Source organism: Nyctibius grandis, chromosome Z (assembly GCF_013368605.1).
Source record: "Nyctibius grandis isolate bNycGra1 chromosome Z, bNycGra1.pri, whole genome shotgun sequence".
In the NCBI taxonomy this organism is placed as follows: domain Eukaryota; kingdom Metazoa; phylum Chordata; class Aves; order Nyctibiiformes; family Nyctibiidae; genus Nyctibius; species Nyctibius grandis.
The window spans coordinates 75,465,647-75,484,486 of NC_090695.1; the positions used below are offsets into that span (position 1 = coordinate 75,465,647).

Below are 18,840 nucleotides of genomic sequence, written 5' to 3' on the forward strand. Positions count from 1 at the left end.
TTCCTAGCTTTGCTGTGGAGCTAGGGCTTTTGACTCGCTGGAAAGCGAGGTGAGCATGAGCTGTGCTGCAGGTGAGTAGCACGAGTGGCTGTGGTTGTTGTTTCCTGACTGACAAGAGTCAAGGACAGAAACATAGTTGAAGAGGAATGAAAGTAAAAAACTCTTTCTGAGCTCCAGTACTCATTATTGTATAAGCAGTGCTCTTCTCTGTCCAGTAACTAATCTGAAAATGGGTGGAAGCCTCAGATGCTGGAGACTTTATATCCAGTGTCCATACTGTGTACTAACATGCTTAAGAATGAAGGTGATAAGTGTGTAAAGATGGAAGACTTCCCTGTGAGCACTTATCAAAAGCTGCAAGACACTACATCTGTAAGGAGACTTGACTTTGTTTCAGTGGGTGTTACCTGAAGAGAGGTCATTCCTTAGTTTTGAAAAACATGTCCCTGTGTTATTTTTTTTCCCCCAACTCAAAAACCGTGTTGAGTTTGTATTTGTGAGTCTTAGTAGTGTGATGTGGTATATTTAGCCTACATCTCTTCAGCAAATTCATATTATCTAGATAAAATTAGTTCCAAGGAAGACCTTTGTAAAATACAGGTACTCCTGTGTTGGCTAGTACTCATGTGAACTACTATGCCCATCAGTAATCCCTTTGAACAACATATTTTAGGCCTGCTTGTATAAGAAGCTTGTAAAGGAACTGGAGCTTCAACATTGTTCTGCCTGGGCTGTTGATTTGGACATGGAAATGGCTGTCCTGGTCAGTGTAGCTCTCCTTGTGTGCCAGGGTTGTAGGGGATCCTTTGTCAAGAGTGCCTGTAGCAACTGGCATAATTACTCTGTGATGCAGTATCCTGGACAATTACTGACTTTACAGGTCCCTTACAAATATATCCTGTTCTGTATGGTCCTTGAAGAGAAAGCTCTGATATCAGGGCAGTGTATTGATGAACCATTTGTCTCCAAAGTGTACCTCATCATGATCCCTCCACCAGTTACTAGTTCATGGCCAGATCTGGTTCTACTTGCATCTGTTTCATGGAGGAACAAACTGTCAGGTTGATCCGTTCATGTTCTCAGCTGCACGGGCACAGAACAGATGTGGATCCCATGGCTGACCTCAGGCCTGTGACTCTGGCACTGGTTGTAGCTGTCAGAGCTGGCACGCTTTGAGACATGGACTAAAATAGCAAAACCACTTCTGATGGTAGTGCTGAAAGGCTGTACTTCTGTGTCCATTTTTTGAATGTGTTAGCTGTTTCAGGGCAGGCTGTAAAAGCAAAGCATGTATGGGGTGTGGTCATATTTATTACTTAATCTACACATCTGAGTGAAGCTGTGTTGAGTAGTATTGTTTTATAGTTCCACAGAATTGAGCCTAAATCACCTTTACAAAAGGAAGGAAATCTGTTGTGTTCTCAGTTTGCTTTGCCCACAGAAACAAATGCTGCTGCAAGCGTGCACCATGAACGTAAATTTAGCACTGCATGTATGCATTTAACAAGACAGTCTTGTGTATACTGGGAAAAGTGGCCTTCAAGCTTTGCTTGGAATGGAACTACCTTTCAGTTGACGGGAGAGAGAAAGTAAACTTGACAAGTATACAGGAATGTACTCTCCTGTTTCAGACAACAACCTGTCACTGGCTAGTGACAGCTGAAACCTGGTCTCTTGCTGTGTGCTGCAGCATCTTGTTGCTAGAAATCAAATTAAGAAGAGTCTTGAGTCATAGCGTCTCATATACTAATTTAAGTGCAAGTTAAGAACACTTGCATGGCACAGTGCTCTCTGAGAACATTGCTATAACAAAAACAAAAAAATATGTCCTTGTTTTTATTGTGCTTGCTAAGGGGGCCTATATATTCCTAATGTATTCCTCTTCCCAACAGAAAATCTGTCTGGTTTGCAGGAAGGTTTAACCCATTTTCATCTACACAGACTGGGTGGTAATTTATTTGGATTTTTTGTTGGACATGTGTTTTAAGAGAACCAGATACTATCCATAAGGCAAACAGTGTTCTAAGCTGAAAGTTTACAGTGAAAGTTATTTAGTGTAAACATGTATTGAAATCCTGATTTTACCATTTGAAGATTTCAGATTTAAAGAATACCTTAAGTAGAGGTGTTGAGAATTTAATATGACTTTTCCTGAAGTTCTAGCTGGTAATACAAACACTGTTTGTCCTCTATACTTCTAATAAGCTATAAGATGAAAAAGATGGAAGTATGGTGCTGAGGTGTCTAAAGATAGTAGCAGATAGTAAGAAACTGAAACATTTATTTGTAGGGACTAAGTCTCATTCTTTTTGGCAAAAACTTCTTGTTTAACCTGCTAACTTTCAGAGTTTTGACTTGAAAATTGTAAATCAGTTCATCTTGATGTTAAGAAATGAAATATTAAAGTAGTGAAAATACTTGGATTTGGTGGTGTAATATTTGAATTTCTAGAGACAAGTGGCTTTCCTACTAACTGCAGTGGAAAATTCCAGTAAAACTGTTTTTAAATTGGTGTCTGCAGAGTAGCTGTGTTCAGTGTTACAACAGTGTGTGTTGTCATTAAATATTTAAAACTGTAGGCTTTCTGACTGATTCTTGACTCGCACTGTGTTCAGTGGTTTTGACATCACATAACCTTAATGTTTATCTATTAAATATTCACCTGTTGAAGTAGCTGTGGAAGTATTTTAGCACAGCTATTAATTCAGTGCATATGTATGTGGTTTGAAGAGACTGAATCTAGAACTATCAGCAAGTAATTACTGAACGAGCAAACTGGCAGGGTACAGGTAGGGAGATAAATTTGGAGAATCTCTGGTTTAAATCTGTATGACAAGTGAAATAGCTGGACTTTGACATCAATAATGAATAGAAACTGTATATTCCATACTCTAGCCAAACTTCTTTTGCGTGGGAATCTGTTCCCTTATACCGGTAACATTTTGTAGTGTTCTTCTTTTCGACTAGTGATGCTGACTTGCATTAATCACAGATCACTAGTAGTGTTTTGACAAAGAAAGTCAAACTTCAATTACGTTGGGTTTCTGAAGTTCTACAGGTTTGGGTTTGGTTTTTTTTTTTTTTCAGATTTCGTGCCTGGCCAAAACTTCTGGTGCTTAGCAAGATGGCTAGAGATAGTGTTTGGATATTGGTAATAAAGTACTGTTTTCAGTTTGATGTATGTTATTCCTGTTGACTAATCTGCCCAAATTCCAGTATGCATCAGCTAGGATACAGGAGTAGTCACTGGGATACTTTCCATGTAGCGTAATCTATGATCAGCATATGTTCTTTGATGTGAAAAGTACCTTGTAAACACCTTTCAAGAACTTAAAGGGAATGATGCTGAAACTGAACTTGTAATGGTAGTATTTACTGCTTAGAGCTTATTGCTTTTATTTACTTGCTTTCTTTAAATTACGTTCAGTATAGGCTTTGACTATGTCAGACTATTCCAAATAGCATTTACTGTCTAGGGCATGGGCAGTAGACATCACTGGATCAACTGTCACCGTGAAAGAATTCATACTCATTTGATAGAGGAAAAGTGAGAGGAGTTTTGCAGATACTGTTTTATATCTTGACAGATACCAGTTCCATAGCAAAAGGTAAACTTGCAGTAAGTTAGCAAACATTTTTTGTGGATTTCGCCTCTTCTGAGGGGGGCTCAGAGTGAGTTTATATCCTTGTCATGTGACGGCATGTGTCCAGCAGTGTGAATTCCCCTTTGGAAGACAGTCTCTTTTATTTTGAATGTGTCCTGGAAGGAACAGGGGGAAAATGACTGTATCACTGGTTTTATACAAAAAGCTGAGTAGGAATCCTCTGTCCTAGCTTTGTTACCTTCACTTCATTCAGGTTACTTCCAGACTCTGGGTAGAATTCCATTTCAGAGAATTTCCTTAAGATTTTGTTACATGTTGTTGCAGAATCACAGAATGGCTGAGGTCGGAGGAACCTCTGGAGGCCTCTAGTTCAACCCCCTACTGAGAGCAGGTTCACTATAAGCAGCTTGCTCAGGCCTGTGTCCAGTTGGATTTTGAACATCTCCAGAGTTACTCTACAATCTCAGTAACTTCTTGCAGTGCTTGATCACTCTTTAACATGAAAAGTGTTTTCTTATGGAATTAAATCTATATGGGATTTCCAAATGAACTTTTCTGTGTTTCAGTTTGTACCCATTGCCTCTTGTCCTGTCACTTGATACTGCAGGGAAGAGTCTGTCTCCATCTTCTTTACTCCCTTCATCAGATTTTTATGGCTAAGATCCTGCTGAGCTGCCTTTTCTCTGGACTGAGCAATCCCTGCTCTCTCAGCCTTTCCTTGCATCAGAGATGCTCCAGTTCCTTAGTCGCTTTTGTGGCCCTTTGCTGGACTCACTCTAGTTGTAAGTATCTGTATGTATTGGGGAGCCCAGAGCTGGAGACAGCCCCCCAGAAGTGTCTCACCAGTGCTGAGCAGAGAGGAAGGATCACCTCCCTTGACCTGCTGGTAATGCTTCTACTAATGCAGCACAGGTGGCTGTTGGCCGTCTTTGTTGCAAGGGTATGTTCTGCTGGCTCATGATGAGCTTGGTGTCTGCCAGAACTCAGGGTTCTCTGCCAAGCTGCTTTTCAGCCAGTCAACTCCCAGCATGTACTGGTACATGGGGTTCTTCCCCAGGGGAAGGTCTTCTCTTTTCCTGTTGTTGAACTTTGAGGTTCCTGTTTGCTCAATTCTCCAGTCTGGTGAAGTCCCTCTGGATGGCAGCACAAACCTCTCGCCTGTCAGCTACTCCTCCAAGTTTTCTATCATCTATGAAGTTTCTGAGGGTACACTCTGCCCCATCATCCAGGTCACTAGTGAAGACGTTAACCAGTATGGGATCCAGTATTGATGGAGGCCAGTTACTAGCCTCCAACTGGACTTCATGCCACTGATAGCAACCCATTGAGCCTGGCAGTTCTGCCAGTTTTCACTCTATGTCACTGTCCCAATTAACTAGTATGTACTTAATACTTATCTAGTATGTACTTAAGTACATGTAGATGTACTTAATGTGCACTTTGTGAGGGTATTATGGGAAAGAGTGTTGAGTCTTACTAAGTTGAGATCAACAACATCCACTGTTCTCCTCTTGTCCACCAAGGCAGTCATGTCATTGTAAAAGAGTATTAGGTTGCTCAGGCATGATTTCCCCTTTATAAATCCATGCTGACTGTTTCCAGTCACCTTCTTGTAATTCATGTGACTGGAGATTTTCATTATTAGTTCCTTGGTCACCTTTCCAGGGATTGAGTTAAGATTGACTGTAGTTGCCCAGAGAGCAAGAGAGTTTCTTGCTGCTCTTGAAGGGTGATACTTGCTTCCTCCCACTCCTCAGAAACCTTCCCTCTTCTTCATGACCTTTCAAAGACAAGCAAGAGTTGCCTTGCAATGGCATCCATCAGCTCCCTCAGCACTTGTGAGTGCAACCTTTCAGGCTTCATGGACTTTTGTCTGTGCAGTTTAAATATTCCTCAGTGTGATCTTCCTCCACTGAGGGTAAGTATTCCTTGTTCGAGACTTTCTGCTGTCTCATGGGCTTGAGATCCCTGAGGGTCACTCGTAGTGGTAAAGACTGAGGCAAGGAAAGTACTAAGTATCCTGCCCTTTTCTGTGTCCCTGGTCAGCAGTTTCTCTGCCCTCTGCAGCGTTTCCTCAGTCTTCCTTTTGCTGACAGTGTATTTGTACAGATCTTTTTTTGTTGCCCTTCAGATCTCTCACCAAATGCAAATCCATGTGGGCTTTAGCTTTCCTAACCTCATCTGTGCATCATTGGACACAATTTATATATTGGTGCTTTCGCATCCTGTACATGTTGGTTTCTTGTTGGAGTTTAATCCCTCGTTCATCCAAGCAGGCCCTCAGACACCTTTGCTTGATTTCCTCCTTGCTAGGATGGATCTTTGGCTTGGAGGTGATCCTTCAGTCACTAGAGATGGTGAGCAGGGATATAAACATGGTTTCGAGACCTATAAAGCTGTTCCAGCAGCTTGCTTTGTAAGGACTGGTATGTACGCCTGTGCTTCTGGGCTGTGGTAATCACCAGGGAGGTCCATTGAGGTGATATATGGGTAAGAAGGGAGAATTTTAATTTCATTCTCATTGCTACTGAACTTGAACTGCCTATCAGGCAGAGCTTGTGAATTAGGTGTTTGCTTCTAGCTTACCTTAATGTCACTGACCAGGAGGGAAAAAAGTTTCAGGTATTAAGCATTGCCTCACAGGTCACTTACTTGACTTAAGGTTTTTCTTTGCTTTTTTTGTCTCTCTCTGTTCATAAATAACACAACTCTCTTATTTCTGCTTACATTGTACTTCCTCAGTTTTATTCTATCTAATGTGTCGAATCAGAATGACTTTGACAGTTAGCAGTGGGTGGCTGGATGGAAAATCTAATTACTGCATTAGATTGCTTAGAAAATGGAGCTATTTAATCTATCAACATCTATAGAACTACTTCTAGAGCAAAGTCTAGATAGTTTGGAGACTGAAAACAGTAGCACCATAAAGTATGGCTTAGGGATTTTGGGAGACCTTTGGTATCTTTTGTTCATAAAGACTTCTTTTATCGTGTTTGAAAGGAGTTTGAGAGGCTTACATTCTGCAGCCTCTGTTCTGGGTGTTTGCAAGCATACGTGCTTAGAAAACAGAATAGTAGCAGGTATTCATCTGGGTTCAAAGCTAATGTAAAATCCACAGTAACTCCTTAATCTTCAGCAAACCATGGGTTTGTGTTTTTTTTAGTTTCTCAGTAGTGAAATGTTTGACCACCAGTCACATAGCTTTCTTGCTAAATATGAAGGTGAGTCACTGTTTTCCTTCCTTCCTGAGCTGATGGTCACTCCTAGGAATTCTGACTTCTCTTCAGAGGATAAATGTGGAAAAAAATACTTGTGTCTGTCAGCTTAAATAGGACTGGATAGAACAGTTTTCAGTATATCTCAATTCTCGAGAGAATTAAAAACTGTCATATAAAACTGAGATGTGCCAGTGATGCATGCAGCTATACATCTTTCTTCATCTAGTTTATCTATAAGTAGTGCCTATCCTCCTGTGCTTCCCCTGGCATCAAACTTTGCGTTAATAACAGTTCATTGTGTTCGATAACAAAATGGACTTTGTTACTGTGCCGTCCTACCATGTAGAGTTAAATTTGTGAGGGTGGAAGCATTCCTTTTGAAAACAAACATTAACTTAGCTGTTCAGAACTGCTTTTCTTGATATTTCAAGACTGTTGTGTGTAGTCCTGTCCCCCAGGCATTCTGTCTCTGTTCTCTGGCCTTGGGTCTCCTTAAGGTCATCCTGCCAAGTATGGCATGGAGCTTTGTTTCATGAAGAAGCTCATAGCCAAGTGGGTGAGTTGGGCAAGTTCTTTCATTTCTTAGCTGTTTTATTTTTCTACCTCTTGGATAGCTATCACTGTCCTTGCTTCTTTGGCTGAATGCAGGCAAGCTTTACTGTCTGTTTTCCTGTCTCTGGTGCAGCTTACCTCTCAGACTCTCTGTGCACCTGGGAGTATCGCAGGTATATAACTTTGCCTGTAGAACAGTAGGGAAATTACTCAAATCTAGAAACTGTTCTTTCAAATACGGGTGTGTGTAGTGTGAGGGTTGAATATCAGAGTAAAAAAAGAATTTTTTTCAAACACAACTTGCAAGTATTGGCTTTGGCTGCACAGCCATATACTGGTAGCAGATTTACCACTTTAAGGAAAAAAAAAAAATGGTTTTACAAAACTTCAGTGTTAAACCCTTCAGCCCAGAACTGTTGAAATCAGTCACTTGACCCAGCTGTGTGAGAATCTGCCATACAGCTGGTAGCTGAAGTCAGATTCCTCTTCTCTTTGACTTGCCAGATTGTGCTTTCTTCTCGTCTTTATTTCTGCAGTTCCACTGGAAGTCATTGTCCTTGACTTTGCAAATACTCATCTAAAGAAAAGGGCATAGTTAGTTAAACAAAAACAGCAAAATGATACAACAGTAATATCTCTCCTTATTTTCCTTTGAAAGAGCTAATGTTGCTGATGAGATTTGGGCTTTAGTATTGAATCTATTCTAGCAATGTTAAGAAATCAGAATTACGTCTTTGCCTTTCTTGAAGGACCTGTTAAATTTCTCATCTCCCTTGTGAAAGGCTCTTGGGAATCACGTATTCTGTCATGTGCAGGAACATGACTGCTGTTCTTGTAACACTTATTATCTGGTGTCTTGTTTTCAGTAGTTTACAAGATACCATCATTGCTGTAATTTAAAGTGGTGCTGCATTAGTATATGGATAAATTACTTATGATGCTACAAAGTGGCCATAATCAGTTTTTAGTACTGCAGTTTGGATAATTAGAGAAACTTCCTGTGGCAGTTTACAGGCACTTAAGTCCTGAACACTCCTGCTATGTGAATCTGACTCCAGTAGTTGATAATGTCTTCTAGGAGTAATCCTATGTTGACTTAAATGGCAAGAATCAAGTCAAAACAGAAAAGCTAATTATCCAGTCCCAGCTAGTCTAAAATGAACTACTACTTTCTATAAAATAAACTAGTACTTTCTGTTTATACTGTATCTTGAAAAAATCGCAAGAGTTATCAAAGACTTTTTTAAAGGAAAAAAGAAGCTTTTAACTTACTGGAAAATACCCATTGTCTGTCAGTGTATGTGACTGGATTATAGAAGAATTCCATGTGACATGGGAAGCTCAGGTGGAAAAATACCTCCGGAGTCACATAGCAGATTCCTGCCATGACCAGATGTCAGGAATGTGTTTTAGTATTTGGTGGGGTCTTTTTTTGGTTGGTTGGTTTTTCACACTTAGCATCACAGACACTGAATCCATTTTTGCTAAAGGGTCTGTGGCTTTCTATCTGGCACCTTGATGGTCATAATTTTCATGAGCTCTTCCGTGTACAGTTCTCTAGGGCATATTTCTAATAATATAAAAAAGTGAGGGGGCATGTAGAAGAAAGAGGACTAAGTAATCTTCAGTTCAGTAGGCTCAGCTCCAGTGGAAAACAAACTGTTCTTCACTGAAGTTGAAATAAACTATATGAAAACTGGGAAATTCTGTCATTCCTGCTCTAAAACCGGACACCAGCAGCTTTTCTATTACAATTAAATTGGCACATCTCCACAAACCAAAAAAAAAAGTAAATTAAGAGAAAGGGCTGAGGTTATTTCCAGCTGCCTGTGTGGGAGATAGGAAGACAAGCACTTTGAACTTGGGTCTTCTGCTCTTGTATGACTCCTATGTTAAAAGAGCAAGGCACTGTGGCTCGTGGGACTTTGTGTTGATAGTGTGTTATCCTGGACAGCTACAAGTTCTGTAGGTCAGCCCTGTTCAGCCAGCTCTGGAAGATACCTTGCACAAAGCCTCTGGGTAGAACTTGGAAGGATCACAGCAGTGTTCCAGGGTACTGATTGTTTAGTCTCCAGGGTCTGCTGTCTCAATGGCCTTTTTTGTTTTGCTTCCACAGGAGTCTTAAGACTCTGCTGATCTGCATGGAAATGAGACGGGGGGGAGGATTTGAAAAGAAATGTCAAAGGATTAGGCAAAAGAAACATTTACAGAGTTAAGTTGCAGATGCCCAGAGCTGGCTGATCCCTGCATTGCAGGGAGGGAAGGAAAGGAGATAAATCTGACCACTTCTTGAGGCTCCTTTTCACCTTTACATTCTGTACAGTGAACACCCCAAATAAAGTATTTTGTCCTGTTCCACAAGCGTGGTTGTTCTGCTGTAATTTTTCCTGTAATAAGGATAAACCACTTGTACAGACTTCAGTGGAAGGTACTGAACTCTTTATCATGCTGTTTTTGTAGCATGTGTCTAAGGGTTGAAGAATCTGATTGATAATCTTAAAATATTTCTGACTGACACTTTGAGGCAGCAGGTAAAAACTGCTGTCCAAAAGGACCTGAGAAGCTCACTGTTACTTGGCATTTGGTTGTAAGACCTCTGGGTTGCAGGAATTGGCAAGCTGTTGAACATCCAAAATGCAAGTTGCATTCCTATTTCTGCCATTCATTCCTAGGCCTATAAAAGTAATGGAACAGAGTTTATCTTGACCTCGTGAACGGTTGTGTGTCACTTGATAGCAAGCCCAACACATGTACCAAAGGGCACAGCACTTGAAAAACACTTGCAAACCTCTAAGTGCTTTGGACTGTCTTTCTGTGGTTTTGACCTAGATATCAAAGTGAAATCTTTATTCCTTGTATTTTTTAATGCTTTTTAATGATAATTAAAAGGAAAGTATTCTTGGATCTTCTTAAATTTGTCTTTTTAGTCTTACAGTAAGCTAACGGACACTTTCTCTCCACCAAAGCTTGCTGGAGGGTATACCTAGCTTTTCTCCTTTACTTGAAAATACTCCTTAAATTGTATATGAGTTCATGTAGTCAGCTTCTCCTGCATGGTCTTATGTTGCATTCCTTCAGTGTTTTCACAGAAGCCAGCACAGAAAAAAAAACCCACTTAACTGGCTTTGCAAGGTAACTTTTCTGGCTGCCCTTAAAATCATTTCAATGTCTTAGAACAAATGGCATTGTCATCTGTCAACTGTTTTTAAAGTGTTTGATTTCTAGGGTTTTTTTTACTTTCTTTTTCCCAAGGTTTCCTATGCGCGACCAAGTTCGGCTTCTATCAGAGATGCAAATTTGTATGTTAGCGGACTTCCAAAAACAATGACCCAGAAAGAACTGGAGCAGCTCTTTTCCCAATACGGACGCATTATTACTTCTCGTATTCTGGTTGACCAAGTCACTGGTAAGTAGGCAGTTTTACACTATCTCTTACTTTTGGACTGGCAGTTTAAGAAATATTTCACCTTTCAGTATGATAGTCTTGTCTCTAGAATATATGAAAGGTGTATGTAGGCCAGAACATGCAATTTTCTGCTGGAATTGTTCATAAATATGCATGGACAGAAATAGATTGTGGAGTGTACTGAGCCAGCTTGAGTCGTTTCCACCCTGAAGGTGCAGGTTTGAAGCCTGTTTCATGGCTTGTAATAAATTTACAGCTGCTGTAATCTTCCTTTCCAAGTTGCTGCGTGGAAATAGTGCCTATGTGCCTCATGAAGTGCTATTTAAACACTTTTTTAATAAGAATAAAATCTTATGCAGAAATTCAGGTTCTCTGAGGCTAGGATTACAGGAGATGCAGGCTGGTAATTGCTGTTAAGACTGTTTTCAAGGTTGCCTCATTAACTTTGGGCACACTGAAGAACATGAACTTTGAGTTCCCCAGGAGCAGATAAGTTCTGTGCTTAGCAGTGCCTTAAAGAACTAAGCTCTAGCACGTTAGTTGTGTTGTTACAGTATGTGTCTTGACCAGTGAGTGGGTGTCAGTGACACTCTGGTTGCTCTCCAGACTTTGACAGTAATGCATGTGTTTTTGCTGGCTCAAAATGGCTGTTCTTGAGGAGTTTTATAATTTGCTGCCTCACCTGCTTCCATCAGGCCTGTTTCAAAAATAAGCAATCAAATGAAATGCCAAGTACGTGACAGAAGTATTGAGTATGCAAAGCAAAATACAAAGGAGCAGGGCTCTCCAAATTCTCGTCTTTCCAAAAATCTAGGGGTGTGGGGCAGAATAATTCATTTGCTCACATAATTACTCCCTGAATAATAAGCTAGCTTGTTTTTTTTTTATAGTTGTACCTTTTCAAAGTCGCATGTTTTCATGGGTGACAAACAGCTTTCAGCTGTAGGAGGTCAGGAAGTTTTCAAATGGTCTTCGAAAGGATTGTGCATGCCAGTGTTTGACACTTGGCTGACCTGTAGAGGACCTCATATATACTCCTTTGCAATTCCATCAAGTTAACAGAAATCTCAATATTGACACATAATACTTAGTGCTTTAATAGTATGAGTTGTTGAGAGTGTGGAGAGGCAGGGAAAGGATAGCTAGAGGCCAAGTACTGACTTGTAGAAGTAGCAGATTTGCAGGTCAGATTTCCAGTCTTTGTGCAATAAATAGCTCTTTATAGTATGTTCCTGTTTATTCATGCATGGAAATGATGGGATTTGACAAATGGGCCAAATAAGTAACTGTAATTAAACTTCTGAATGTGTACTGTAATTCTAAGTACTCATAAATCCTAGTATGTGCTCAGGAGTTCCCTGGCGTAGACTGTTCAGGTTTAAGCTTTCTTCCCTCCTCTGTCTCAGTAATTTGGAAGAGAGAGAAGCAAAATGGTATTAACAATAAGGTTGTGACACAAACTGACAGATGAAAAAAGCAAAGTTGAAGCTGTGACATTTGCCTCTTTAAAGCTTTCTTACGCCTGCTCATTGTCACTTTGATGGTTTAAATTGTCACTGTTTCTGAACAGAATACATTCCTTGTCGTTAATGTCTTTCTCAAGTGAGGACAAGTGTCTAACTTGTCTGTTTATTCATGAACCAAAATATAAGGGGCCTCTACATGGATTTAGGAATATTACAGCAAAGCATACAACTAACTAGGGTTGCCTGTAGCAGCTTTAATGTTAATTGGTTCAAGAATTGAAACCTCATTGTGTTTATATTTAAGCCACAGTATAAATTTTTGAGGTGCGATGTTCCTAAGACCTTCCATAAACACTTGCAGATCCCTGTGCTTGTTGTCTTTTGACTCTTCTATACCAAGAAAAGTGTCCTTCAAAAATAACACCTACAAAAGTATGGTGGTATGCTGAAACTGAATCTTTTACTTAGAGGTAGCCATGGGTAAGACAGGGCCATAACTCCCATTACTGCAATCTGGAACCTGCAGTCCACTCTTTGTTGTCTCAGCATATTTGCTCCAGAGGGAATTTTAAGGCGTACTGCAGGAGAGCATAAGCTATTTCTTGCTGCTAGGGAGCAGATGACTAAGCTATTTACAGAATTTCTGTGAATTTAGGTACTGCAGAGTAGCATGAACTGAACAGAGGTTACAGTGCAGCTGAATCTGGGTTCACCGCAGTCCCCCACCCCCACCCAAAATTGCTTTGTTTCAGAGTTACCCTTTGGCTCACTATGTTCTAAGTCATCTCTGCTGTGTTTTCCCTCAACCTTCCAAGCTTTCTACACAATATATCTTATGTCAGTTAAATTAAAAAAAAAAAAAAAAAAAATTACAATAGAAAAGTCTTACTACTTTGAGCAAAAGCTGAGGTCTAATAAGCTCAAAATTGCCATGCGTTCACAGTAATTGGCCATTAGCATAGCAATTGGCTATGAAAATCACACGTTAACATCTAATATTCCAGAGTCTCTGAATTAATTATTATATGCTTCCTTCACACTGTGCAGGGGTGTCAAGGGGCGTGGGGTTTATCCGGTTTGACAAGCGAATTGAAGCAGAAGAAGCTATCAAGGGCTTGAATGGCCAGAAACCTCCAGGTGCCACAGAGCCCATCACTGTAAAGTTTGCTAACAATCCAAGCCAAAAAACCAATCAGGCCATCCTTTCCCAGCTGTACCATTCTCCAAACAGAAGGTATCCGGCACCTCTAGCTCAGCAGGCTCAACGTTTTAGGTAAGTCAAATATGTACTTGTGTGAACTGTGCTGGAAGCCACGTTCACACAGGCCTGTTTGTTTCCCTCCACTCTTCCCTTTCCCTTCTTGTCCGATTTCTGTGTGTGGAGGAAACACATGAAAATCTTGAAATTCAGCTATGCTCCTACAATACAGCTAAAAGCAAAAATGTATTCCATCCTATTGATAGCATTTCAGTATCTAATAAACCTACTTAATTAGCGTTAAACCGAGATGACATCTTTTTCTTCTACACAGTCACTAAAAAAAAAAAAATCCATCTTTAAAGGTTATTTTTAATTTCCTAGATTGTTGTTGATTAATGTGCAAACTGATTCAGTTAATGTTGACCTAGGCAATTCAATTTTCTTCTTAGCCATATGGCGTGCCACAGCCAGCCTCCTCTTCCCCACCCGTCTTTCCTCCCCGTTCCGGCTTTCAGTTTTTTTCCTAGTCAGTTAACTAAATCCCTCATGCCACACTTCGTCTTCTCTTGTTACAAACTTTTGAAATGAAGATTATTCAGATATTTTCTGCATGTGTCTCTTGCGGATATTTGTTCCCATTGTGTTGAAACTACAGCCATACAGTTCCCTGTGATATTTAGTGTATTGAAAAGGACAGATGGTGAGAACAAAGTGAAACAAATATTGTATTATCTACATTCATGAGTACCTCAGATTTTTTTTCAGCGATTTTGATAGTTTTTTCCTACCCTCTGCCCCTGGGCTATGTGACTGGAATGTGTTAAACAGTAATATACTCTGTTTCTATTTTATTTTTGAAAAAATAAAATCAGCTGGCAGTTTTCTTCAAAGAGAATATACCAAACTTCAAAAGCTCTGTATTGGCTACCCTCACTTTTAGGCCAAACATTCAGAGTTCATGGACTGCACTTCTGGGAATTCTTTTCTTCATCTTTTCAGGCTTATGTGCAGCAAGTGTCTCACAGGTGTGAAGGTCAGCACTAGAGTAGGCTTTCAGCACTAATGGAAGGGATAACTGATTTTGTTCATTATTTGGTGGGTTTTCTTTCCATTTCTTAGGGAGTAAAAGGGTTAATTTAAGCAGTGTGCTGAATATTGAATAAAAGTGGGCTTGCTGTTACGTAGGCAGAGCATTGGGGCAGAAGTTGCACTTGCAGGATGGACCCAAGTGCATTATATGAAATAAGATCATGAGGGAGCTGTTGTACAGCTTGTGTGTTAGATCATTCAACATATTCTGGCAAGTCTGTCCTGCTGACTCCTTGAGTTCTTCTGAGTGCACTTGTTTCCCGATACTTGGCTGCATTCGGTGTTACTCTGATACTGGCTGGGATAGCATCTGTATTTAACTGATAGTCCAGGCAAATCTATCATGACTTCTAAAAATTCTCCAAGTTTTGGAGCCTTTTCTTTTGATAGGATGTAAAGTTCTTTGCGGTTAAGTAGTTTCAATAGACTACAGCTGTCCTGCAACATAGGCTTTGAACTTTAAAAATTTATTTGATTGATTGTGATTTTTTTGTTTGAAAAGGAAGTTTATTTTTATGAATGCCCATTTAAATTTCACTGGAAAGTGTTTTTTTCTGAGATACTAAGTGTAAAGTGATCCATGAAACAATCATAAGCGATGCAGTGATTTGCTTCACTTAAAAGTGTAATGGTAACAAAAAGCACTGAGTAGGTACCAAGTCTTTAGTCAATAGGAGGGAGAGTAAGATCTTTCTCACTTCTGTCGATGTGGAAGGAAGAACAAGGTTGAACTGACTGGTCAAAAGGTCAACTGGTCAAAAGGTCAATTTTGCAGACAAAATCAGATTTTTTTTTACAGTTTTTTGGGAATGCCTTCAGGCTTCTGTTTGTTCTGTAACAGAGACAGGCTTGCCAAATTTTAAATTTTTTGTAACTGTAAAGGGAAATCTCTTTTTTTGTTTTTTTAGGTCTTTGGTGGTGTTGCAGCATTCCAGCTCTGTTGCTGACTATGTAGTTCAGATTGCACTGATGCTTCAGATCTTTCATGTCTTTCACATGCAAGAAATCTTAGCTGTTGACATTTCAGACAGGATTACCTGATGCATTTGCAATGTCTCTGTTAACAGTTGACAGAGGCCTGAAAACAGAATTGGCATAAACTTTACTTGTGAAGAACAATAGGATCACTACAATGCTGCTTCTTCAGCTGAACTTACAAAAGCAGCTATACATAATTGTTTCTCAGTTTCTGTATTATGCGTAACTTGAAGCATCTTTAAAAATTGTCCAGTGAATGCCCCTTAGAATTTTTCCAGTATATTTTTAAGTCTTCCAGGTAACTGATGAAAACTATTATGGTGATACCATTACTGTATGAAGTCCTCAGCTGACTGCTTAACAGCAAGGACCTGTAAGTGGTGGTGTTTCTGGGACTCTTCAGCTCCCTCTCCACCCCCAAATGTTAATGACAGCAGATGGTTATCCACACTAAGTCTACTGATAAGTAGTCAGGCATTTTTTAATTTCATCTTTTCTGCTCTTTTTGGGATTCAGTGGCTTGCTTTCTTGTCAGTGCATCCTGCAAACCCTGCTCACTGCAGAACCATAATGCTCTGTAGTTTGAGACCTTTACTTAGCTGCAAACAAGACCGAATGTTTTTTCTTCAAGTTTTTTGTGCACAAGTGTAGTTAAACTACTGCAGGAGTTTGGATTCTGTATACCAGTAATAGTTCTTAAATCCTGTAGCTCCTTACTAGAGAGAAATCACAATAAGGTACAGATCTGTAAGGTATCTGTAAGCTAAAAACTAAATCAAGTGTACATTTTTTACCTAAGCTCATATTTTGTGGAGTCCTGAAGAGAACCTTTAACAAGACTTTCTCTTCAGATGTCTGGGCTTTGTCAGGAAGAAGCCAGAACTGCTTTAGGGCAGAAATGTTCTTAGAGAAGCACTTTAAGGACTTCAGGAATAAGATTGACAGGATTGGTAGGCGCCGCATGTTCTGGGTATTGGCTAGGTAATTCCAAAGGGTTTAGAGTTGTGGTCGCGTATTACAGTTTAGCAGCTTGGGGGAAAGGTCAGGGAAGAAATACATGCAGAAAGCTTACAGTCTAATATGCGTGTGTGTGTATATATTTTAAAAACACTTTATTCTGGAAAAGAGTAGGAAAATGAAAAATCTTTTTTGCGGTTCCTGTTCTAACATTTGTTACTGCTCCAAAACCCGGTATTTCTCTGGGTATTCATGTCAGCAGACTGTCAGGAGCCTCAGTAAATTCATCATCCAAAACAAGTTAGTAGTCTGGAAAATTTCACTGAGGTGGTCACTGACTGTAACTTCACGCTAACAGTATTTGACTTAGTCTAAACTTGTGGCAGAGGTGCACTTTCTGAACTGAACTATTCGTGGTTATGGATACTACACAAGAACATATATTTGGTATCCGCTAACTGTATCAGGTGTAATAAGGTGCAACAGCTCTTTCAGTGCTGGTACTTTTAACTTTGCATGAGGTTCTGTACAGCGCAAGGGACATGGCAGTAAAATACCAAGTTTCCTTAAGATTAAAGTGTGGAAAAGTCTCAAGACTGAATGCTTTGCTAAATGTTTTGCAGGTTGGACAATCTGCTCAACATGGCTTATGGAGTAAAGAGGTAATAAAGGACTATTAGGTTGATAATAACCAAACTACTGTTAAGTATTTTGCATACTCTTTTTTGGTAAGGCTTATGTTGGATTTTTGCACGTTGAGACTTCAGCTGAGATTATTCATTTTGGTGCATTGTGCATGAAAGACAAGCCTTTTGTAGCAGTTCCATGGAATTCCTGTTTCAAACGACTAACTAATCTTCAGTGGTTTTATAGCACGCTTTTCTTTTGGGTTTTTTTTGTTTGGTTTTTTTTTTTTTCTATGTTGCTTCATTTCAAACAGACCTAGCACTGTTCCCCCTACTTGTGTATAGTATTGTACATAGTAATTCTGCAGTTAGGGAGAAAAAAATATTTGCAATGTTACCTTACTAGTCTGGCCAACATGTTCATGCTGTGAAAAGCCCTGTATTTTCTTTTTTATTTTGAAACTTCTTTGGGATTTTCCGTGAACAGCTACTTCATGATTCTGTTTTGTTTTGCCCCATTCTTTAGTAGGTTTCCTCCAATGACCATTGATGGAATGACCAGTTTGGCTGGAATTAATATCCCTGGACATGCAGGAACTGGATGGTGCATTTTTGTGTACAACTTGGCCCCTGATGCTGATGAGAGTATCCTCTGGCAAATGTTTGGACCCTTCGGAGCAGTAACCAATGTGAAGGTCATCCGTGATTTTAACACTAACAAGTGCAAAGGTTTTGGATTTGTGACTATGACAAACTATGATGAGGCAGCTATGGCAATAGCCAGCCTGAATGGATACCGCCTTGGGGACAGAGTATTGCAGGTCTCCTTCAAAACAAACAAAACGCACAAAGCCTAACAAGTTCTTCTCAGTGCATTACTACATGAAAACTATACAACAAAGGCAATTTACAAGAAGCTTTATGCATTAGTAAATGCCTTTGTTGTATGTCAGTGTGGAAATGGGGATAAAACGACTACTTAGCATCCTAAGAATATGTGAGATTTTTTTATTGCTAATATTTGAATTAAAACTTCTTAAATATCTTTTGTGTTTGAATATTGACAAGAGGTACAGGGTTTTTACCTGTCACAATGCATATTCTATTGCCTTCTTTGAAGAAGGTGGACCTTTTAAAATGTTTCAGCTAAGGGAAGAAGTTTTTTCTTTTTACATGACTGCCTTTAACCTATAAGTAAATATTGAGGCTTTGTGTTATACTTTTTCAGGTTTTTTTTTATGTTATTTCTTGATTTGCATTGTGTTTAATTTACATTTTAATGCATTGTTGTTTTGTTCAAGAGAAGTATTTGAAGTTTACATTTTATTTATAAAGTTATAAGCAGTATTTATTTTATAATTATCATTTGGGTTGGGAAATGGGAACACATTATAAAAGCTTATTGTAAGAATACTGGAGAACTTTTCGTAAAGAAGTACCTTGCCAAAGAGATAAGAGCCTCTTTGATGTGGGTTTAAAAAGCATCTATTTTTATAAAAAAAAAAAAAAAAAAAAATTTGGAGAAACTTTTTACTGGTCCTGGAACAAATATTTTGACTTGAATACTTTGAGCAATCTCTTCATATGACACCTAGTGAGCTTTTAAAACTTACCAGGAAATTTGCAATTGTTGGGGAAAATTTAGAAAGATTTATGATGTAGAAATACTTTTGAGACCTTTGTATTAAGAAGCAGAGTCAATGAGATGCACTGTTGGTTTCATTTTTGTAATCATCAGTGGA

At 39.4% G+C, this 18,840-nt stretch overlaps 1 protein-coding gene across 7 annotated transcripts in view; it reads left to right on the forward strand.

The window, feature by feature from the left end:
* The window catches only part of ELAVL2 (ELAV like RNA binding protein 2), a 61,204-nt gene extending 43,249 nt beyond the window's left edge, over positions 1-17,955 (forward strand). For 3 of the 7 annotated variants that reach the window (XM_068422507.1, XM_068422503.1, XM_068422504.1), the window contains exons 4-7: positions 10,628-10,781; positions 13,295-13,520; positions 17,096-17,134; positions 17,628-17,955. In XM_068422507.1, coding sequence (XP_068278608.1) covers positions 10,628-10,781; positions 13,295-13,520; positions 17,096-17,134; positions 17,628-17,955 — 747 coding nt within the window. Of the gene's footprint in view, positions 1-10,627; positions 10,782-13,294; positions 13,521-17,095; positions 17,135-17,624 lie in introns of all 7 variants that reach the window. The other 4 variants (XM_068422509.1, XM_068422510.1, XM_068422505.1 and 1 more) reach the window with 3 other exon arrangements.
* Positions 17,956-18,840: the final 885 nt, after the last annotated feature.